Source organism: Cajanus cajan, chromosome 6, assembly GCF_000230855.2.
Source record: "Cajanus cajan strain Asha chromosome 6, NIPB_CcT2T_4, whole genome shotgun sequence".
NCBI classification, from domain to species: domain Eukaryota; kingdom Viridiplantae; phylum Streptophyta; class Magnoliopsida; order Fabales; family Fabaceae; genus Cajanus; species Cajanus cajan.
In genome coordinates this window covers 5,223,918-5,249,921 of record NC_138522.1, presented here as the reverse complement: position 1 = coordinate 5,249,921, position 26,004 = coordinate 5,223,918, and the positions used below count along the sequence as shown (strand labels likewise).

At 31.1% G+C, this 26,004-nt stretch overlaps 1 protein-coding gene and 1 pseudogene across 2 annotated transcripts; both read right to left on the bottom strand.

Moving 5' to 3' along the window:
* Window positions 1-4,480: 4,480 nt before the first annotated feature.
* Window positions 4,481-5,272, bottom strand: LOC109796027 (uncharacterized). Its single transcript, XM_020355631.1, has one exon. The coding sequence runs from the start codon at window positions 5,270-5,272 to the stop codon at window positions 4,481-4,483; it is 792 nt and encodes a 263-aa protein (XP_020211220.1).
* An 824-nt stretch (window positions 5,273-6,096) lies between these two features.
* Window positions 6,097-15,080, bottom strand: LOC145958915 (inositol polyphosphate multikinase beta pseudogene; annotated as a pseudogene). The gene is made up of 2 exons (XR_014434476.1): window positions 8,970-15,080; window positions 6,097-8,085 (listed from the first exon to the last, which is right to left on the bottom strand). The product of XR_014434476.1 is annotated as an inositol polyphosphate multikinase beta pseudogene (transcript).
* Window positions 15,081-26,004: the final 10,924 nt, after the last annotated feature.

The following is a 26,004-nucleotide window of genomic DNA, read 5'->3' as shown; positions in this document are numbered from 1 at the left end:
TTAAAAAGTCTATTAGTATTAAAAACATATAGAAATTTCATTGGATTATTTTGAATGATGGATTTTGTGAGACATTTTAGTAGAATATACATTTAAGTCACTCATCCAACAATCTCACAAACTTTGAGATTTTGCATGAATTTTTTCTCTTATTTATTTTCCTCTTTTTTTTTCTTGCTCGCCTTTTTTGTTTCTCTATCTTTTTCCTTTCTCGTTCTCTTTATCATCTTCTCTTTTCTCTCTCTTTCATATCTCATCTTTTCTTTTTTCTCTACCTTTTTCCTCTCTCTCTCTCACTCTCTCTATCTCTCTATCTATCTATTCTCATGTCTTTTCTATATCATATTCTCCTTTTCTTTTTCTCACCTTTCTCATTTATTTTTTCTTTTTATTTTCTCCATTTTTCTCCTATTTTTTTTACATATCAGTATTTTTTTTGTTACATTTTCATTTATCAATATTGATGTAAAATTTATTAATATTTATTTAAATTATTAAAAAATTTAAATATGTTTTTAGTCCCTGAAATGTAAGATAAATTTGTTTTTAGTCTCTTAAATTTAAAACTAATCATTTTAGTCTCTGTAATTTTAAAAATCTTATTTTAGTTCTTATACTTAACTTTTGTTAGAAAATATGTCAAATACTGTCAAATATTGTCACTTAAAATTTACGTACTGGTATCCTTATTAGTGAAAACATTATATTAAATCCAACTGATGGTGTATAACTATCTCAATTTATCACTTTTAAATATGTTATTAGTGGCATGAAGAATTAAAACAAGATTTTTAAAAATTACAAGAACTAAAAATAATAAATTTAAATTTGAGGGATAAAAAGTAAACATATCATAAATTTGAGGAACTAAAAATATATTTAAGACAATTTAAATTATTGAATTGTTAAATATTATATTATTAAAATTTCCAAGTTATTAAAATTTAACAAATTTTTATTTTCATTAAAATTTAATATTAAAATATTAATTTTTTAAACATGTATTTATTGAATACTGCAGAATATGATAAAATTGAAAGAAGAAGAAGACTCTATGAATACTTCTAATATTGCTTACTGTTCTTGTGAAGGAGTACAACTATATATACATATATATCAATGACCTGCAATAATAGGTAGACAAGTTATAATAACCTGTTATCAACAGTAACGTAAAACTAACTAATCTATATTAATCCAATACCCCCTCTCAAGATGGGAGAAAAATGTTTTCGATGCCCAGCTTGGACAAGATGCTAAGAAAAGCATTGCGAGGTAATGACTTAGTGAATATGTCGGCCATCTGATGATGATTTCTGACATGAATTAACTTGAGTGCACCTCTTTCTACTTGCTCCCTGACATAGTGAAGATCAATTTCTAGATGTTTGGTTCTTTCATGGTATGTAGGGTTGGTTGCAATATGTATTGTTGCCTTGTTGTCACAGTACACAGCTGCATATGGTGTGACAATATTGAAATCAGTTAATAAATTTCTCAACCAAGTAAGTTTAATAGAGACTGATGCTAAGGATTTATATTCTGCTTCTGCTGAAGATTTGCTGGCTGTCTTCTGTCTCTTAGCCTTCTAGGAAATTAAGGAATTTCCTAAGAAAATACAAAAACCTGTTGTTGATCTTCGGCTATCAATGCATGAACCCCAATCAGCATCCACATAAGCATGTAGTTTTGTGTCAGAGGTAGCTTTGAACAGGATGCCTTGACCAGCAGTATGTTTTAAGTATCGTAGAAGCATGTGAGCTGCATTCATGTGTTCAGAATGTGGATTTGATACAAATTGACTTAATTTGTGTATAGTATAGCAAATGTCAAGTCAAGAAATTGTTAAATACAATAATCTTCCCACGATCCTTCTATATGATCCTTGATCTGCAAGTGGAGAACCTGAGTCTGTATGCAGTTTCAAATTTGCTTCCATAGGTATAGTTGAAGGCTTGCAAGCAAGCATACCACAATCTTCAAGAATAGACATTGTATAATGTCTTTGACACATGAACATTCCTGCTTGTGACTGGAAATTCCAAACCAAGGAAAAATTTCAAATCTCCTAGATCCTTCAATATAAAATGATCATGTAACATGATCTTAGCAGATTTGATTTCAATGTTACTTGGGCTGGCAATTACTATGTCATCTACATAGACAAGAATGGCTATGAATGTCGAGTTGGATCCCTTAGTGAACAAGGTGTAATCAAACTTGATTGTTTGAAACCTTGAGAAATTAGTGTGGTGCTGAATTTGGTAAACCAGCTTCTAGATGCCTGTTTCAAGCCATATATTGACCTATTTAATTTGCATACTAAAGGGGCTGCAGATGTGGGAATGGTGCTATGGCTGTATCCTGGAGGGATTTGCATAAAAATTTCCTCATCTAAGTTGCCATTGAGAAAAGCATTATTAACATCTAGTTGAGCTAGATTCCAATGTTGTGATGCAGTAAGTGATAAGAGGAGCCTCAGGGTGGTGATCTTGGCCACAGGTGAAAACGTCTCTTGGAAATCTAGACCATGTTGTTGAGTGAAGCCTCGTGCTACCAGCCTAGCCTTGTGTTTGGCTATAGTTCCATCAGAGTTGAGTTTTAACTTGAATAGCCACTTGCAACTTATTTGCTTTTTATCATTTGGTAGATGAGTGATGGACCATGTGTTGTTTATCTCCATGGCAGTGAGTTCATCTTCTATAGCTTGCTTCCAATGAGGGAATTTGATGGCTTGTTTATAGGTTTGAGGTTCATGATTAGCAAAAATTTGGCAGATGTAATGATTGTGTGTTTTGGAGAGCTTTGAGTAATCTATGAATTTTTGGATAGGGTATAATGTTTGTGTGTTAGTGGTTACATTGTAGCAATGATAATCAGATAAGTATCCTGGTGGATTAACAGCTCTATTAGATCTACGAATTGGGGCTTGATCTGGTTCGTTTGGGGGAGACAACTGTTGTATGGTAAACTGGTTTTGTGTATGTGTGGGTTGTATAGGATCAGAATCATCAAAGGTTGCAGGATGGTTAAGATTGGGTGTGATTTGGTCGTTGAAGACACCATGGCCACGGTCAGATGAGTTGCTGTTTTGGAAAGGGAATATATGCTCATAAAACTTAACATCTTTAGAGATGAAAGTTTGATGAGTGGTCAGGTCAAATAGCTTGTATCCTTTGTAGCCATGAGGGTATCCGATGAATACAGCTGCAATAGCCCTGGGACTAAATTTGTGTCTACCAGAAAGTAATGTAGAGGCATAACATAATGTGCCAAAGGTCCTGAAATCAGAATAGTTAGGCACCTTGTTATATAAGATTTCATATGGGGATATGTGATTCAGAATAGGACTTGGAGTTCTATTCATGATAAACACAACAGTTTTAACATAATCTCCCCATATTTTTATAGGAACATTTGATTGAAACATCAAAGTGCGTGCAATATTTAGAATATGCAAATGTTTTCTCTCAACAACACTATTTTGTTTCGGCCTTTCTACACATAAAAATTGGTGTAGAACACCTTTTTCTAAGAAAAAATCTTTGAAATGAAGTTCTCTAACATTGTCAGACCTAAAGCTTTTAATTTTTGTTTGAAATTGGTTTTCAACATATGCAAAGATTTGAGGTATGTTTTTAATACAATCAGACTTATTCTGGAGCATGTATATCCATGTGAATCTGCTTTTATCATCTACCAGAGTTAGAAAATATCGAAATCCATCATAAGTAGGTTGTTTAAAGGGTCCCCATATATCAGCATGAATTAAATCAAAACAACTGGGACTGAATTTATTAGGATTAGGAAAAGGTAATCTATTTTGCTTAGCAATGTTACAAGTACTACAATGATAAGTAGAATCAATAGAACTCAGTTTGATTTTATTGGCAATCAATTTGTAAACTGATATAGGTATGTGACCTAATCTCTTATGCCAAGTCTCATAGGTAACACTATTACAATTACTAATACAATCAGAATTAAAATTGCATTTAGGGAATTCAAAAACCAGTAGACCCTGTTGTTGCTTAGTAGTGCCAATCGTCCTTAATGTTTTGAGGTCCTGCAAAAGAAAACTGTTAGACTCCATAGTAAATCTAAATGGGTTATTATTTATTAAAGTGAGAAGTGATAAAAGATTGAATCTAAACATAGGTATATACAACACATTATGCAGAAAAATATCATCATTTATCTTGATACTACCTATCCCTTCTACATTTACTTTAGTGGAATTAGGCAATGAAACATCAGAATTATGGATAGGAGTGTATGAATTGTATAGTTGTTTGGAACAACAAATGTGAGAAGTGGCGCCAGAGTCTATTATCCATGTGTGAGAATTCTCATGGAAATCAGGATTCATACAGGTACCTATGACATTGGAAGCCATTGCATCCAGATTAGTGTCTGGTTTCATTTGGTTTGTCAAAAATGTAAGTAATTGCTGGCACTAAGCAGGGGTCAAATTTGATCTCTAATTAGTGGTGGAACTTTTAGGGCTATTATCCACTTGATTCACAGTATTGGTAGTCCTGTTCTTGAAATAATTTGGGGGATACCCGAAACGTTTATAACACCTGTCTTTGGTATGTCCTAAGATCGCACAATGACCACATTTTGGTCTCTCTTTCTTTACAAATTTGTTCTTACTGTTATCAAATTGATGTTTTTGTGAAGAATTAACAGAAAAGGCTATGTTTTTCGAGTTAGCATTAGAAGGAGTAACAATAATTTCTCGTTGAGCTTCTTCTCGAAGAATTAGGGAGAAGACATTACCAATCGAAGGTAAAGGGTCAAATAGCAGAATTTGGCCACAGATTTGAGAGAAAGAATCATTTAAGCCCATCAAGAAGGACATGACATATTCAAATTTTGTGTGTGCTTGGAGTTGTTGAAGGCCACCACATGTACAGGGGAATGTTGGTTTGTAACCGGACAATTCCTCCCAGATTGACTTCAACTTTGTATAATACGTTCCAACATCATCAGGTCCTTGCTGAAGAGACATCAATTGGCGCCGAAGTTGGAAAATGCGTGGTCCATTCTTTCTTGAAAATCTGGTTTTCAAGTCTTTCCAAATTTCTTGCGCAGTTGTGGCAAACAAGATGCTCGTGATGATTTCTTTGGAAACAAAGTTGTAAAGCCATGAGATGACCACGTTGTTCGCACGATTCCAAGTCGCGATTGTGGCGTCGGTTGCTACAGGTTTAGGGAGGGTTCCATCAATGAACAGTAATTTGTTCTTCACGGAGAGTGCTACCTGCATCGCTCTGCTCCAGGTTGTATAATTCTTGTGGTCAAGAGGTTGAGACGTGAGAACCAGTCCAGGTCCATCCGAATGATGCAAAAAAAGGGGTGAGTGGGATCTTGGCTTGGATCTTTAGATTGATTCGTCATGGCTATGGGAAAATTGATTTAAGGTTGCGGAAATGGCAGATTTGGTTGAAAGAAGATGAATGGGAATCACAAGTTGAATCGTTCTAAGAGCTGAATTCTCTCTTTTGATACCATATTGAATACTGAAGAATATGATAAAATTGAAAGAAGAAGAAGACTCTGTGAATACTTCTATATTGCTTACTGTTCTTGTGAAAGTGTACAACTATATATACATATATATCAGTGACCTGCAATAATAGGTAGACAAGCTATAATAACTTGTTATCAGCAGTAACCTAAAACTAACTAATCTATATTAATCCAATAGTATTAAAAATATATTTTGACAATCCTACCAGTTAATGAATATTGTAAATTTAAACATATTGTTCAAATTTAATATTATGAATGAGAAAATATAAATACATAGAAGGTTATATATAGAGAAATATTATTTAAGAGGACATGAAACTAGAATCAAATTTTTTTTTATTCAAACCTTGTCATTGATTTTTTTTTATATATTAATTGTATTATTTTTTTTAAATCCATATTGTTCTTTGATATCTAATAAAATCCTCTAAAATTTTATAAATTTAAGATACAAATCCATTAAAATTTAAATTACAAAATCTTGATTAAAAAGTTTGTTAAAAATATCTTAAAAATTATTACATTCCAAAACAATCTTTTGAAAAAATCTTAAAATTTATTGAATTCCTACAAAGTCTTTTAAATTTCACTATTTTTTTTTGTGATAAAAAAAATCTTACGAAATCTCAATTCAATACATCACTATATGTAAGTCTAAAAATTTATACAAAATTTTATAGTTTTAATAAATTTTTGTATGATGCAAAATTAATTAATTCAACCATTAAATTATGTGATGTTATACTCAAGGTCATGTATATCAAATTTCACATAAGTCCAAAATTATTTAATAGTTCATCACATTGTTTTAATTACTTTAACATACAATATCATATTTGAAATATATGTAAATATTTCTTTTTAGATAACATATTTAAAAAAGTTCAAATTATGTAAAATTTGATATACATAATCTTCAGTATAATATTACATAACTTAATAATTTGATAAGATAAATAAAAATTTTAAATATATAAGATTTTGTGTAAATTTTAAGAGTTGTTAGTTAATATTTTTTAAAGTATTAGTTAAAGAATAAAAAATAAAATACATAGTTTTTTGAAAACTATATTTATTAATTTTCCCTATATATAAGTTAGAAAAGTTATCTTAAAAGATAAAGTTGGATCATTCTTAAATGATAACATTTTTAATTTATTTTTTTTTAACAATAGCATTTTTATGAAAGTTTTTAAATTTTTTTTTATCAATTTTAATCTATATTTTATTTTAAATTTTATTAATTTTTTTTAAAAATAACTTTGTATTAATAACTCGATCTTAATGGCTTAGATATGAATATGAACTTCATGCAGCAAAATTGGAAACAATTAATGATGGCCTTGCTGTCTTGGAACTGAAACTCCTTCAAGTTATGGTTAGGCAGATGATAAACACACCTCCACTCTCATATAAACACACCTCCTTTTTAATAAAAAAAATATAAAATATCTAAATTACCCTTAAAAAAATTTCTTAAATTTACACTCTCTTCCCCGCACCCCCTTTCCCGCACCCTCCTTCCCCTCACCCCACACCCCCCTTCCCCGCACCCTCACACCCCACACCAGCTCATGATTCTAGTTACACGCCACAGGCAAGGGGAATGGTGGAGGTGAGCGTTGGAGGAGACGAACTTCCTGAGAATGAAAAGGGCGTCGTGGGCGGAGAGGCTCTAGAGGGACTTGCGGGGGGGCTCCCAGGCGGAGAGGGCGTCGCCGGAGATTCTGAAGGCAAGGGGACTCTCGGTCCTTCGCCAGGCACTTAGCGATGTAGTCCTTGGAGTCTCCGAGGTGCCAGGTGCGGGAGTCGATCTTCACGTCCATGACGGAGGGTTTGGCGTAGCCGCGGAGGAGGTCCTCCAGGGCCAGGTGGGGGTGGGGGTTGGAGCCGTCGGAGGCCTCCACCACTTTGGTGCCGTGGAAGGCGGGGGAGAAGGGCAGGGGGATGCTTGGGTGGGAGGAGAGAGAGGAGTAAAACGACAGCTCCCTGGAGCCGCGGTCGTTGTTTTGGAGAGGCTTGTAGAATCTTCCCGTGTCATCCACTAGAGGGCCCAGGACTCCGTCCTTGGCCTTGTGCCCCGCCACCTGGTGCTCTGGTACCTTCAGCATTTTTGTCCAACCTACAATAAGAGGTGTGACACCCTCTACCCCAACATAATTACAATAGATATAAACCATCTATATATAAATTCTTTCTTAGTCCAATATAAAATAATTATCTCAAGTATCATTGGGTAAAAGATGCACATTCATAATTTTCAACTGTAAGTATCAAATTGTCAAGAAATAATAAAATAAAGATTATAGATTAATCCTAGTAAAGGTGGCAGAGCCTCCTAGTTAGGAATTAACTTATAATCTTTTAGTAAAATTATAATATGACAAAAATACACACTTTCAACATAAATAACATAAAAATTACAAAAGAAAAATAATAATAATTTAACAATAAGTCTAGCTAATCCCGATGTCACATCCTATCAGAGCGAAACCCAAACAGAAGCCTAAGCTTCACCACCAACATCCTCAGCCTCATGCTAATTATCTGCATCATAATTTAAATATACACAAAAAATGACAAGGGAGTGAGAAACTTCTCACTCAGTTGCAGATATAGAAATAAAAGTTAAATAGCACACACACACACAATATAATTCACATATATAATCAATCTCACATATATGCTTATGTATAATGATTTTCTTGACTTGACTCACTAATGTATGCATGTGGCGCCATACGGAAGTTCACATATCATCATTGGTGACCCGAAGGCACACCTATACAATTGTCGGTGACCCTAAGGTACACCTATCATTGGTGTTCATACACCTCGTTAGCATATCGTGGGTGACCCAAAGGTACACCTTGTTAGTCGTGGGTATGCGGCCTCAGCGGCACACCTGGAGTAATATGTGCATATGATGCATGTCATACATTCACAGACTCCACCTTTAGCATGTTACACATATCATATTCATATTTCATAATTAAGAATTATTTCAATAATCCAATTTAATAGTCCAATAGTCCAACAGTCCAAACAGTCCAACAGTTCAAACAGTTCAACAGTCCAACAGTCCAACAATCCAACAGTCCAGAGGTTGCTTAGGTATCATATTTTTCAATAATAATATATTAAGATCTTTTAAGTAAAGTAGGAAGCTTAAAAGATAATATAAGATAATAAGGAGGCTCAGCCTTCCATTTAAATAATAGATTACAAATTTATAAATACTTAGGAGGCTTAGCCTTCCATTCAAATAACAGATTCTAATATGTAAATAAATAAGATATAAAACAAAACACATCAATAATACATATTCAAAGAAATAAACAACAGGCAAGGGATCGGGAGCCAATCCAACAAACAAACTATTTAACAATTATTCCCACACCCCCAAGCGAGGTTTCCCACTCCCCCCTTACCTGGATAAATAGGAATTTGGGCAGAATCTCCTCTCTTTCTCCTTAAACCGGAACCGGAACTAGAGCAGAACCTTCTCTATTCTCCTCCTCTTTTCACAACCTAGGCAGAACCTTCTCTCTTATTTTCTCTTTCTATCTCTCTAGAATTCCTTCTCTCTAAACTTTTCTTCTCTCTAGTTATGAATTTTCAAAATCCTTAGGTCCCTATTTATAGAAATTTTGAAGTTACTATGCACTATGCACTATTCATTAAAATAATAATATAAGTTACTATGCACTATTCACTATTCATTATTATATTCAAATTAATTATAATTTTGAAACTTCAAACGTCCGCAGGCCTGAAAACGCAGCCTTTCACTATGCATACATAGTAAAACACTATTCATTAAAATAATAATATAATTACTATTCATGAATAGTAAAATACTATTCATCCAAATAATTTGAGTTTTGCGCAAGCGCTTACGTTTTTTTTTCAAAATTACTATTCATATGAATAGTAAAATACTATTCATAAATACGTATTCGTAAATAGTAAAATACGTATACATAAATAGTAAAAATATGTATACATAAATAGTAAAATACGTATACGTAAATAGTAAAATACATAAATAAAATACTTATTCACATAATAAATACATAAAAAATATTTCTTTTCATTAAATAAAATTTGGGATGTTACAATTCTCCCCTCCTTTTAGAAATTTCGTCCCCGAAATTTTTGTAATGGTAAACTCTTTGCATTCTTACTTCTAATTCTTATGCAACATCACTACCTTGTTGATGTACAACTTTTATCAATTTCCTCAAAGGATTTGCTTAGGGAAAGATCTTGACGAATTTATCCACTTAAACACAAACAAAATCAATTTCTTAAGCGTCTTAGACAAATCTTCCACTAGGGTCTATCTATTCACCATCTTACTTCCAAAATGGAGCATCTAAGTGCTACAAGATTCTTAAAAACTTCTAGTATGCTAACCATAAATATACAATTGCTTTACTCCTCTCTTCATCTTAGGTCACAAAATATCTTCTTAAGATTTTGGTACATCTTAGTAGTTTTTGAATGGATACTAAAGATACTCTTATGACCTTCTTCTAGGATTGCTTTATTAAATTCTAGCACACTAGGAAAGCACAACTTATCCTTAAATCTCAAAACTCCATCCACTCCAAATTTAAACTCACTCTCCATATCTTAATTCAAGTTCTCTACTTCTCTTTCCATATTAGACCATCACGCTTCTCCTGCGCCACTCTGATACATTTTAGTAACTTCTAAATAAATGTTAAGAGTACTCTTATGTCCTTTCAAGTTTTATAACTAAACATCCAACTGTGTCCTTTCTAATCTCTTGCTTATTCTAACTCCTAGTTCCTCTAATCTCATCTATTAGTTACTTCCAACATAAATAATTCAATGCTACTATGGTAATCTTACACATCAAGCATAAGTTTCTAAATTCTGCAATCAAATTCAATCCTTAAATCATCAAAATAATAATTTGGTTATCATTGTAATCCAGATATTTGCCACAACATCAACACCTAAGCATTAGATACACATATCAGATCACTAATTTTACTACTCTATCTACAACCAATTCAAACTCTTCTATGATCAATTCTAAAGATCAGGTACCTAAGCATAATGTACACTCGATATCCATATCAGTTCTCTAGTTTCACCATTTCATCTTCACCCAAGTCATAATCATATCCATCACCTTAACCTATAGCCTTATAACTTGTTACCAAAATAAATCAACTAATTATGCTCCTATAATTTTCTTCAACAATCCATTCGCTATTATACTTAATCTCACAATACTAGAAATAACCTTATAATCCAAACTTAAATTTCTAATTTAAGCCAAAAAGATTCATCTCTCTAATCATAATGAAAGATAAAGATTTCCTCAAAACATCAATCACCACAATGGCTTTAACCAAATAATAAGATCAAAATTTTACTCCTTAAGAAATTTCAACTATTTCTTTTATCTCGTATTCAACCCCTTTGGTCAAAATATATTTAAGGTTCTTATGATCACTAAATACCTCAACCATAGAATCATATAGTTAGTGTCTCCAAATCTTAATATAAATGACAAAGTCGCTAACAAGGTTATGGGTAAGGTAATTTCTCTCATGAATTTTCAATTTCTTAGAAACATAAGCTACTATCTTTTCTTCTTGCCACAATATTCTTCCTAAACCTATTTTCAGAGACATATTTATATATTACAATAATCTTACTAAAATCTAGTAATATTAACACTAGTCAATCTTTCCTTAAGAGTTTGAAAACTACTTCCTCAATTGTTATCCCATACTAATGTAACTCCTTTCTAGTCAATTCAGTCAAAGGTAATAGTAAGTAATTCAAAGAAGTAAGCAACGAAATGATTTGGGTAGTTAAAAATATACACAGGTTCAAGAATTCCTGATATAGATTATCCTTACGGTTGATTCCAAGGGTAGGCACGAAACAACCTAGTGAACTGAAACATCTTAATAACCAAAGAAACGAAGGCAAAAGCAATTTTTATAGTGAGAGCAGTTTAAACCATGAACAGCTGTTAAAAAAAATTACTCACTGAATTTTCATATAAACTATCAAACAAGACTCCTGATTTTACTAATTGACTCAAGTATCTCTCACTTAAGCACAACTTAAGTAGATCTCCCTCCGCAAGAAATTTCATGGTCTAAAATACTCACCTCATACAATCCAAATTCATACTTAGACAATCTAGTTTAAATCTATTTTTATGCCTAACAACTCAAAATATCATGATAGCATATATCTACCTGACAAACCGAGTTGTATTCATCCAAGTGATTTCAAACCTATCTCAAACGAAAGTTAAGTGAATAAGCTACAACTCTTTATGAAGACATAAGATTTCCAAGAGATCATCTCTTTAGCTAAAGATTCAAATATCACCACTAATAAATTCAGTGCTTACTAAATTTCTAATCACCAAGGCAGTCATAACTTGAAGTTCTAGATTTTTGTTTCATCTTATCCTAATTGAAAAGATAATATCTAAAGCCATATTCTTCATAAAGACCTCAAAATATAAATTTTGTCGATATAATACTCATACTATCATAACAAACTATAATGAAAATATTTTCGACACCAAATAGCAATAATGTATCAATATATCTAATGCCACAAAATACCTCAACTTTTTCCAAATTCACTACTTAATTTCTCATTCAAGTCTCTCTTTTCTCAATCAAAACAACTCACATGCTACCTAAACCATAAATAATTAACATACCAATAATAACACTTAAGGGAATTAACATCATTTCGATCTCTCACCAAAGAGACAACCACCTTTAGATTCAACCTGCTACAACTATAGATGTCAGAAACTTCACCAATCATAAACTCTTAGTACACTCAATATATCACCTCCCATCCAAGGTTCTAATAATTCGAGTTGGCTAACACTATCATGATTATCATTCCTCTGATTACAAACTAACTTAACAATCTCAAACTCAACAATATCAACACAGGACGGACATCATCATCATAGTACACAACAAACAAGACATAGTCAGAGTACACAACAGAGTCATGATAAGCACATAACACACACGGTTGATAAAATCGACTTGCTCTGATACCACTAAATGTGACACCCTCTACCCCAACATAATTACAATAGATATAAACCATCTATATATAAATTCTTTCTTAGTCCAATATAAAATAATTATCTCAAGTATCATTGGGTAAAAGATGCACATTCATAATTTTCAACTGTAAGTATCAAATTGTCAAGAAATAATAAAATAAAGATTATAGATTAATCCTAGTAAAGGTGGCAGAGCCTCCTAGTTAGGAATTAACTTATAATCTTTTAGTAAAATTATAATATGACAAAAATACACACTTTCAACATAAATAACATAAAAATTACAAAAGAAAAATAATAATAATTTAACAATAAGTCTAGCTAATCCCGATGTCACATCCTATCAGAGCGAAACCCAAACAGAAGCCTAAGCTTCACCACCAACATCCTCAGCCTCATGCTAATTATCTGCATCATAATTTAAATATACACAAAAAATGACAAGGGAGTGAGAAACTTCTCACTCAGTTGCAGATATAGAAATAAAAGTTAAATAGCACACACACACACAATATAATTCACATATATAATCAATCTCACATATATGCTTATGTATAATGATTTTCTTGACTTGACTCACTAATGTATGCATGTGGCGCCATACGGAAGTTCACATATCATCATTGGTGACCCGAAGGCACACCTATACAATTGTCGGTGACCCTAAGGTACACCTATCATTGGTGTTCATACACCTCGTTAGCATATCGTGGGTGACCCAAAGGTACACCTTGTTAGTCGTGGGTATGCGGCCTCAGCGGCACACCTGGAGTAATATGTGCATATGATGCATGTCATACATTCACAGACTCCACCTTTAGCATGTTACACATATCATATTCATATTTCATAATTAAGAATTATTTCAATAATCCAATTTAATAGTCCAATAGTCCAACAGTCCAAACAGTCCAACAGTTCAAACAGTTCAACAGTCCAACAGTCCAACAATCCAACAGTCCAGAGGTTGCTTAGGTATCATATTTTTCAATAATAATATATTAAGATCTTTTAAGTAAAGTAGGAAGCTTAAAAGATAATATAAGATAATAAGGAGGCTCAGCCTTCCATTTAAATAATAGATTACAAATTTATAAATACTTAGGAGGCTTAGCCTTCCATTCAAATAACAGATTCTAATATGTAAATAAATAAGATATAAAACAAAACACATCAATAATACATATTCAAAGAAATAAACAACAGGCAAGGGATCGGGAGCCAATCCAACAAACAAACTATTTAACAATTATTCCCACACCCCCAAGCGAGGTTTCCCACTCCCCCCTTACCTGGATAAATAGGAATTTGGGCAGAATCTCCTCTCTTTCTCCTTAAACCGGAACCGGAACTAGAGCAGAACCTTCTCTATTCTCCTCCTCTTTTCACAACCTAGGCAGAACCTTCTCTCTTATTTTCTCTTTCTATCTCTCTAGAATTCCTTCTCTCTAAACTTTTCTTCTCTCTAGTTATGAATTTTCAAAATCCTTAGGTCCCTATTTATAGAAATTTTGAAGTTACTATGCACTATGCACTATTCATTAAAATAATAATATAAGTTACTATGCACTATTCACTATTCATTATTATATTCAAATTAATTATAATTTTGAAACTTCAAACGTCCGCAGGCCTGAAAACGCAGCCTTTCACTATGCATACATAGTAAAACACTATTCATTAAAATAATAATATAATTACTATTCATGAATAGTAAAATACTATTCATCCAAATAATTTGAGTTTTGCGCAAGCGCTTACGTTTTTTTTCAAAATTACTATTCATATGAATAGTAAAATACTATTCATAAATACGTATTCGTAAATAGTAAAATACGTATACATAAATAGTAAAAATATGTATACATAAATAGTAAAATACGTATACGTAAATAGTAAAATACATAAATAAAATACTTATTCACATAATAAATACATAAAAAATATTTCTTTTCATTAAATAAAATTTGGGATGTTACAAGAGGATTTCAAATCTATGACAAAAACAAAAACCTAAAAGGAAAATCACGAGCTGAGAGAGGAGATCCACGTTGTCAAAAGACAGTGACATGAGAGTTGAGAGTTGAGACTCAGAGCGTGCACATAAAGCTATGCACCTTTACGCTATGCCTAAACTTGCACTCTTAACACTCGCTTACATTATCGTTCAATGCCTAATGCATGTATTACGTGAAATTTTGCTCTGTTAATGTGTGCATTCTTTTTTGTTACAGCTAATAATGATAGGGTGAGATATTCATCAGGAGTGGATGCAGAAATGACAGAAATGATAACTTCAGAGGCCGTGGCAACTTTGGTGGTGGCCGTGGTGGCAAGTATGGAAGTAGGAATGATTTTGAGAAACGGGGTGAGTTCTCGGGACGACCTCGAGGAGGCAATAATGGTGGACGTAGCAATGGAGACGCTAGGCCAAGAAATTATCAGAATTATCTTGAAAGTTACTTGATGACATTGAGCGAAAAGAGGCTTTAGGAAGAAGGGGGGTGTGGGGTGTGGGGTGTGGGGGTGCGGGAAAGGGGGGGTGTGGGATGCGGGGAAGGGGATACGGCGAACGGGGGTGCGGAGAAGAGGGGTGTAAATTTAGGAATTTTATTTTTTTAAAGGGTAATTTAGACATTTTATATATCTTTTTTAAAAAGGGGGTGTGTTTATAAGAGAGTGGAGGTGTGTTTATCATCTGCCTTATGGTTATGGTCCTAGGCCCATAGGAGGCAATTAAAGCCCAGTTTTCGTCAGATGGATATAACCCAACACTGTCCCCAAGTTCCACTTCACCATGATATTTTTATGATCGGTAATATGTTTTTACACCACGTGAGATTTAATTCAAATGAGGGTAAAAAAAAATGATACATGGTGTTATAAGAAAGCATACAATTTAGATACGATACTTATACTACATTGATAGTGTTCTCCGATCAAAATTTGAGTAAAAAACGTCAACTGAAAATTAGAGTAAAAAACATCAACAATACGTTTTGATACTACTGTATGTTGTGATAAAAGATTTTCAAGAGAAAATGAGTATTAAAAAAAATTAAAATCCTTTAATAAATTTACATCTACTTCATTTTTTATCAGGCAGAAATAAATCAAACAAACATGTTTAAGTAAGTTTCTCCATAAACATTTTTAGACTAGAAAAATAGGAAGAAAAATTAAAAAAAAAATCATAAATTAAAATTAGCTTATATATGAATTAAAAATAAGATTTTAAAAAAATTAATAGGAGATGGTTTCTACAAATCAATTTAAAGAGAGATTTATTTCATTTATTTTTATTTTTCTCTTTTAAAAGTATTTTTTTTAGAGAAATTTACCAAACACATGCTAAGAATATTTCAATTTGGTAACAATGGCTCCCTGATTGGTTACATGTCTGCACAGCATATAGCTTTCACATCCTGAGTTTTGCAATTTGGTTACAATGGTTTAGTTAATGGATTTTGCTAAAGATGATCTTTAAGCATTTCATGTAATTATTTTTTAAAACAATTAGTTAAAAAGATGTATGCAATTGATTCATGAGAAATATAAAATTAAAATAAAAGCTCAATAGTGATAACACTGCTTGCCGAAACCCTAGTTGTGATGCATTATGGGGAAAATTGCTTCAGCCAGCATATGGCAATGGTGATCTCAATGAAAACTTGGTGGTGGGGTATAGTTCGGGTGCCATTTAAAATTTAATTAAAAGAAGTGGGGAAAAAGGCAATCATAAAAGGTTGGACCCCATAACCTAAAATGAAAAGGGTTGTCAGTGATCATCGAGACACAATAATGTTGAACTATGATTGAAATTAAAAAGCCATTAGAATTGGGAAATAACAAAGAATTTCGACAATAATTATTCATTTTTTAAAATTCAAAAGATAAACAGTTATCTATACTTTTAATAATATATTATTATTTTTTTATGGACAATTTATTTAATATTTCAAAACTGATAATAAGTACAAATTTATGCTCACCGAATGGGACTTTTCTTAATCAAACATTATTTTAAGATAGATAAGAATCAAACTTTATAACTACTATTATTAAAGAGTTTTTTTTATGTACATAAATTTTAGACTAATTTATCCTTATAGCTATTTCTAAATCTGTATTTATTTTATTTGTTTTTTTTTTTACTTGAATGTGACATTTAGTTCCTAAATTTCTAACTATTTAAATTATTACTAATTATCTTTATTTATTTATGATTTAATTATATTTTTAATTTCTCTAATATTATAATTGTGCTATTTTGATTTTTAAGATTTTAATTAAGTGATTTTAGGCACTCATAGACATCTTATGTTAAGTCAGACGAAGCAATTTCCAGTAAACTTTTTAATGAGACAAATATAATGCATATTGTTATTTCTAACGAGTGCGTTAGTGTTTCAGAAAAACATAAGTATAGACAAGTTGAAGACTAGAGCATATGCATGTACCACTTTCTACACCAGAGCGCAACATAAGAAATCAAACACAAGGACAAAACAAATATCGACCAAAGAACAAAACTAGACTAAGACAAAGCTGGCTTAGTACCAAATAAACATCAAATGAAGCTCAATGGTCAACTACACAAAGGTCAAACAAAACAAGTATTAGTCGTTGGATAACACAAAACGAAGAAGTATTCTAGACGGAATAAAAGTCATCCATCCTCACGACTAATCAGACGAGATGAAAAAGTCTAACTCTTAGACGGAGACTCAAATTTCCAGACGCAAACGAAGAATGTTGAAATACGTCTGAAGTCTACTAAGTCACAACGAGAAGTATTGCTTATCATCTACACTCTCAGAAGAACACATGAAGTCATCAAAATTAGAAGAAGAGAGAAGAGAAAAATGGACTAGCGCTTATCCACAAGTCAAAGCTGCATGTGTCAGTGCAAGTACACCTACCATTCAGTAAAAGACAACGCCTTTGCAACTACAATGCCAGGAAAGTACAAATATGCCTATGTTATGATTAAAGTCAGACATAGAAGTGAACAAATGGTACAAAAGACTTCATGTAACACAAATTCGGCAAATTGCATTAAATACAAGATCTACGAAGCCTGGACAAACTAAACAAGAAAATCAGATGATGGTTGGTCAAGCAATAAGAATAGGCCTGATCAAAGACAAAAAGAACATTCAACAAACACTAGATGAGGCCTACTACAAGTCAAAACCTTTAAGTATTAGACAAAAAGTCAAAACAGGGCTAAATCTAGAACAAGACAAAAATGGGTTAAACATCAGATGTAACCAAATGGTCAACTCAAATGAAGAACAGTCAAGGAAAGGCACATCATGAGAATTAGACAAATCAAACTAACTGAATAGACAAAGTATGATATGTGCGCCAGACGACTATGAGTCTAATATCAAACGAAGATGTGTCAAGGACAACCTCAAGTGCAACATAAGAAATTAGACGAAGCATGAGTCAAAGATCAGAAGAAAGTCAACTACACATAAGACGAAGGACAACACAGACTGAAAGATATTTCAGACAAAAACAAAGTCTGTCCATCTATGATGTTGACCAGACCAAAAGGAAGTCAAAGCATTAATGTCAAATGCTTAGACGAAGATCACTACTTGAGATGCATATGGACTGATAGATGCAGACAAAGACAACCATGAAAGCACTTAAAGAATCAAGTCTCAAAGGACTACTCAGGCATCGCCTACGATCATATAAAAGCTCTCAACACAATCACGTGATTAAAGGAAGAGAAGAAGAAGAAAAGCACGCAAAAGTAAAAGCATGCATGTGTAAAAAAAAGTACATTACTTTTTCAGATAAGGACAACACTTTACAACTATGCGACCGGAAAAGGACAAAAGAGTTCCTAGGTCTCTGCTAAACTCAGACATAGCTGCTAACAAGGAAAAGAAGACTTCACGCAATGTCTATAAACAGGTTATCTCTGTAGACTAAGGAGTTCCAAGTGTAACTTAGGAACATGAACCTTAGTGAGTGTAAACATTATTTGTATCCTCTTTGTGAGAGTAAACCAAACACTCAAACCAAACCTATTTAGTTACCATATGTAAAGCCTGAAGAGGCTAGGGAAAGAATACTTGTAAAAGCTTGGAGAGGCTTGTCAAAGAATACTCACTGCGAGCCAGAAGTGGCTGAGCAAAGAATACTAGCGTCAACAAGTGAAGTTGATGAACCAAGAGTGGTTGAGAATACTTGGGGCCAGGAGTTGGTCGACAATACTCACTGAGAGCCAAAAGTGGCTAATTAAAGAATACTAGCGCTAGTGGTGAAGTTAGCGGGCCAGGAGTTGGTTGACAATACTCACTAAGAGCCAGAAGTGGATGAACAAAGAATACTAGCACTAATGGTGAAGTTAGCGGGCCAGGAGTTGGTCGATAATACTCATTGAGAGCTAGAAATGGTTAAGCAAAGAATACTAGCGTCGACGAACCGGAAGTGATTGAGAATACTTGGGACCAGGAGTGGTCGTGACCTGGGTGGTCTAGAATACTCACTACTAGCCTGAAGAGACTGATTAAAGAATACTAGGACCAATGAGTGAAGTTGGCTGACCAGGAGTGGTCGTGACCTAGGTGGTCTATAATACTCACTGCGAGCCTGAAGAGACTGAATAAATAATACTTGTACTTCATTGAATATCTAGTGGAACCTTTCAATTGAAGGAGACTAGACGTAGCTTAGTTTGAGCGGACCAATATAAAAATACTTACACTATTTTTATATGTTTCAGACGTACTCTTACTTAGTTGATTTAAGACACTAAAAACTTCGTCCAATGCTTATCGTCCATTATAACTATTTTCAGACGAAAACCACACATGTTTAACTTACTATCTTAAAGAACAATTTTTCGTTTAAGAATCATTTTCCCTGTGCAGACGATAAACTTTTAGATGCAAAATCTGCACAACAAACGCTAAGCATTCAAAATAACTTTTTTACTGGACAAAGAATGAGTCCCTTGCGAAAACATTTTCAAAATTCCCTTGTTCACACACACATATTCAACCCCCCTTCTATGTGTTTTTTCGCTAAACTTCATCTTAGAGATCCTTGTCCTTCGTCTAGCATTCATTGAGGTAATGGGGAGCGAGTAATCTTACTTTGGAGTGTGAGCTATCTATTGGATTGTAGGACTAACCCCCAACTCATTTGTTTGTTCCTCTATGCTTTGTGGGGAACCTTAGGAACTTCCGACTTTTACTTGTACTTGAGTGATTACTTGTAATATGATTCTTTTGTGCTACATGATTTATAAGTGTGCTATGTTGTTGTGAATTGTGGATTAATTGGTGTAAATTGTGAATCTATGAGAACCATTAAGTTCTTGTAGGAAACTCTTGTTATGAAGTAGGTTGAAGATTGATAAAAATTGGTGCTTTGTATAATTGATGTGCTTGGATTAATTGGTGGTACAATAGAGTAGTTTTAGACTTTAATTGATGATTTAACCGATTGGAGTGAGTGAGAAGTGAAACTGTCAAACTTATGAGATTTTACATTTTATGCAAGTGTCTCATAGTTGGTATTGCGCTAAGCATAAGAGCAACATAGAGCACATGTTGCTTCCTATGGCTCATGCGTTGAGTGTGGGATTAGCCATGCGAAATGCGGGAGCTCTAGGGCTCTTTATTATTATTTTGTTGTGCGTGAACTAGGTCACATCGAATGTGAGACCTCCAATAAGCAACACATGCTCTTTTGGAGTATGGCATTGGGTGTGGGGGATGCCTCACCGGGCACGACACTAAGTATGAACAAGGACTTAAATATTGAGAATTTGAGGCATCTTGGTGATGTTTAGCTTAGGGATGTGATCTGTGATATCAATAATAGTAATTAAATGGTGATTTGATGGCTAGTTTAAGGGTAAATCTTAATTATATTGCATTGTTAGTGTGAAGTATGAGGAATGGTGATGTAATGTACTTTCGTGTGTGTGGACCATATAATGGTCAAGAAACGTGAAGTCTAAGTTGTGTTAAGTGTACATTGTGGAATATGCTGCCAGAGAAGGTACCCTTGTGTGAGCTTGAGGATTCATGACCTTGGGAACATTGAGGTTTGCGAGCATCAATTCTGTCTATTTGTGTGCATGGTGTGAAACTTGCATGACATGTGACACCTTTTACCTTGCATGCCATAACACATAATATAATAAATAACATGAAATACCTCAATATAATAAATAGACTCAAAACTCATACAAGTAGAAAGAATCACATGTTAATATAACTAGACTTAGCAAAAATATCAAATTACAAGGGAAATAAAATCAACTATTCAATTTAAATAACACAAATCAAATTCTAACTAGTCCTAACTAATCCCTGGTGTCACGTGTCCTATCAGGGCAAAATTCAACGTTGAGGACTAAGTCTCATCACCAACATCTCCAATACCATGTTTGTGGTTACCTGTAGAAATCACAAGAAAATAACACAAAAGAAAAGGGAGTGAAAAACATCTTACACTGGCCAAGTACAAACAACATATATAACATGATATAGTATAGACAGTTACACATCATCATCATACTTAGCTCATCCATAACATAATAAATAATAATAGATATAATTATAATGTGTATATAATGGACACGAACTGCATGTTATCATGCATGTGGCCACAATAAAAACATCACACTTGTGCATTGCGTTAGCAACACACTAGAGTAATCTAGGAGTACATGTCGGGTCACAACCTCTATGCACTCTCATTAGAATAACATACTACTAGGATTTGGTTGCGATAGTTAAGCCATGCAAGATACATTTCATGCTCATGAGGGTAGGACTGAGACTTCTAAACCGATTTATCCCCAAGGTTGGTTTCCAAGATTTTACATAAGGAACCTTCCCTAATGTTGTATTCCACAACATACCCTTTCAAAAAACATTTTTATGCACATGATGTATGTACGTCAAATAGACTCTATATATAACATTTCACATGATCTCATTAATTCACTATCAACTGATCCCATAACATAAAATCATCAACCATTCTCAATATAGCTATTAACAATTCAACTATATTAATTAAATATTAGAAATCAATGGAATAATGGATCACAATACTACAACTCATACATAGCTCATAAGCATATCAATAGCACACTCACATACTATATTTCTATAACTTAATCTTCTACGATATCATGTGGTCCAAACACCTTAGTTAGAGCTATATATATGCTATTAAGTTGATCTTAATTTTATTAGAAAGTTAAGACAATTATCTCCAACTTTTGTGCTATCCTCAAGAGCTAAATATGCCATCTAATATTTTAAATAAATACAAAACTGCAATGTTTCAACCTAAATCTGACAACCTGACCTTTGCTCATTAATTTGATCATAACTTGAGTTATAGACCTTCTTTTTAGGAGATTTCAACAAAATTTGAAAGCTAACATACAAGGCTACGACTTTCATGAAGATTATAAAACCTAATTTTTCCATTCAAGCTTACTCTAAAGGCTTACAATGTACGCATGTTACATTTTGCGTCACTACAAAAAAAAGTCAATTTAGCCACCGAAATTAGCGACCGAATTATTTTCGTCGCTAATAGCGACTTAATTAGTGACCGAATTTGACTCGGTAGCAAATTTTATTTAGCGACCGATTTAGCGACCGAAATTTGTAGTGGCTAACAATCGGTCGCTAAATCGGTCGCTAACATAACAAATGTTTGTTAAATTAGCGACGAAACGGTTTCAGTCGCTAAAAAAATTAAAATAATATTATTCATGATGATTTTAGCGACCAAATAGAAAATCGGTCGCTAAAAAAATAAAATAATATTATTTTATAACAATTTTAGCGACCAACTAAAATCGGTGGCTAAAAAATAAAAATAAAAATTATTATTTATAATAAGTTTAGCGACTGAAATATAATCGGTCGCTAAATAAATAAAAATAAATATTATTTATAATAATTTTAGCGACCACAATAAATTCGGTCGCTAAGAAAAGAAAAAAAAAATATTATTTAAAATAGAGTTAGCGACCAACTCAGAATCGGTCGCTAAAAAAAATATATTGATTATTTATAATAACGTTAGCGACCGAATTGTAATCAGTGGCTAAAAAATATTAATATTTTTGAAATAATTTTAGCGACCGAAATATAATCGGTCGCAAAATATATAAAAATAAATATTTATTATAATAATTTTAGCGACCACAATAAATTCGGTCGCTAAAAAATAAAAAAAAATATTATTTAAAATAGAGTTAGCGACCAACTCAGAATCGGTCGCTAAAAAAAATATATTGATTATTTATAGTAACGTTAGCGACCGAATTGTAATCAGTGGCTAAAAAATGTTAATATTTTTGAAATAATTTTAGCGACGGAAATATAATCGGTCGCAAAATATATAAAAAATAATATTAATTATAATAATTTTAGCGACCACAAGTAAATCGGTGGCTAAGTGAATAAAAAAATTATAATATATATAGTAATTTTAGCGACCGAATTGGAATCGGTCGCTAAAAAGAATAAAAATATTATTATTTATAATAATTTATAAAAAATGTTTTCATTTTAATTTCTTGTAAAATAATTATAATATTTAATTTTTCATCATTAAAAAATTACCATTATATGATTTAATTTTTTTAATTTAATTAGTTATTATAATACTCTTAGCCACTATATTGACACTACAACAAAATTTAGTATTACTGACAATTATTTAATTTTTTGATTTAATACTGGATTTCTTTTTATTATAATATTTTAATATATTTTATTTGAAATATCAGTTAAAATATTTTATTATCTTTTTATTTTAATTTATTGTAAAATAATTAGAATATTTAATTTAGTATCAGTAAAAAAATAACTATTATAAGATTTAATTTATTTAATTTTATTATTTATTATAATATTTTTAGTCACTGTATTGTTAAAAAAATATTTGTAATTAAAATATATTTTAAAATTTTAATTAATTCATTATCATTCACTCACTTTATTAAAAATTGATAAAATATAATTAATTTTCAATTAATTTAATATAATAAAAAATTTAAAATACATATCTAAAATTTGCAACAATTTTAAATACAAATATTTAATTAATTTTAATATATACTAAATTTAATATTAGAAAATTTATTATGATTTTAGTTATCATTTTTATTATCTTGTAATCAAATATTGGGTTTCTTTTGATTATAAAACATAGTAAATAAAATCTAAAATCTGTATTAGTTTCTTTGATAATTTTTTTAAATTAATTTTAATATATAATAAATTTAATATCAAAATATTTATCTGGATTTGAGTTATAATTATTATAATTTTTTGATTTAATATTAGATATCTTTTGATTATAAAACATAATAAATAAAATCTAAAATATGTAGCAATTTCTTTGATACAAATATTTATTATAATTTTAGTTATGACTTTTATAATCTTTTGATTTAATACTAGATTTCTTTTGATTATAATATTTTAATGTATTTTATTTGAAATATCAGTTAGAATATTTTATTATATTTTCATTTTAATTTATTGTAATTAGAATATTTAATTTAGTATCACTAAAAAATAACTATTATTAGATTTAATTTATTTAATTTTATTATTTATTATAATACTTTTAGTCACTGTATTGATAAAAAAATATTTGTTATTAAAATATATTTTAAAATTTTAATTAATTCATTATCATTCACTCACTTTATTAAAAAATTGATAAAATATAATTAATTTTCAATTAATTTAATATAATAAAAAATTTAAAATACATATATAAAATTTGCAACAATTTCTTAAATACAAATATATAATTAATTTTAATATATACTAAATTTAATATTAGAAAATTTATTATGATTTTAGTTATCATTTTTATTATCTTGTAATCAAATATTGGATTTCTTTTGATTATAAAAATAGTAAATAAAATCTAAAATCTGTATTAGTTTCTTTGATAAATTTTTTTAATTAATTTTAATATATAATAAATTTAATATCAATATATTTATCTGGATTTCAGTTATAATTATTATAATCTTTTGATTTAATATTAGATATCTTTTGATTATAAAATATAATAAATAAAATGTAAAATGTGTAGCAATTTCTTTGATACAAATATTTATTATAATTTTAGTTATGTCTTTTATAATCTTTTGATTTAATACTAGATTTCTTTTGATTATAATATTTTATTATTTTATTTGAAATATCAATTAGAATATTTTATTATATTTTCATTTTAATTTATTGTAAAATAATTAGAATATTTAATTTAGTATCACTAAAAAATAACTATTATTAGATTTAATTTATTTAATTTTATTATTTATTATAATACTTTTAGTCACTGTATTGATAAAAAATAGGAACTCCCCCATTCAATCTGTTCTTGCATCCTGATCTTACTTTAAGTGTGGCTGCTCCTTTTAATGCTGCAGTTGGCAACAGTTTTTGGTCCATAAATCATTTATCAATTTATCAATTTGGGATTCCGGGCTGCGTTAATAAAAGACAAGTTGTTTTATTGTTTGCAGCATTTTTTTAAATTGTGAAAATTATATTATTTCAATAATTTATTATATGAAAATTATATTATTTTATAGTTGATATAATTAAATAAAATTTTGTTTAGATACGTTGATAGAAAAGAGATTTTAAAATGTTTAATTTTCTTTATATGTGGTAAAAAAAAGTTATTTAGTAAATCAGTTTAAAAGAAGGCAAAAAAAACACCGCTGAAAAATATTTATAAGCTTCAAATTTTCAACTTCACAAGAATAACTTATATTTTAGGAAAAGAAATCTGTTTATAAATTTAACCTATTGTTTCAAACATATTTTTTTTTGTGAACAATTTCTTTTCTGAACAAAATAGTTGAGATTAAGAGATTTAATCTCTCCCAATCACCATCTCAGTATAACAACAAAATAAATTAGAAAAAAAGAAGGGAAACTCTATCGACATATTTACATTCTCTTACTCTTTTTTCAACACACTTTTTAATTAGTTAAAATTTTATTTAAAAATATAAATTTTGATAACTTCACAATTTATTTATTGAATTTCTCATGATTTTTTAGTTTTAAATGTGTTAAGACCCAAGAAATAGTTGATTTTACTTTTTTGTCTTTTATAATATACTATAAAATTCCAATAAATTGTTGGCTCTTAATTTGTAAGACACACAAGTGATTCATTTGTTTGATGGTTGATGTGCTTGGTCAAAGGGACAGTGAAATAGAACTTGTGGGGCTCTACAACGTGCAACACACCAATATGATTATGAACACATAGTTGACAACATCCCAGACCATTCAGATTAATAATTTACAAACATTCAG

Coding starts and splice junctions, on each gene's coding strand:
- LOC109796027 (XM_020355631.1), bottom strand. CDS start 5,272: ATGCAGGTAGCACTCTCCGTGAAGAACAAATTACTGTTCATTGATGGA.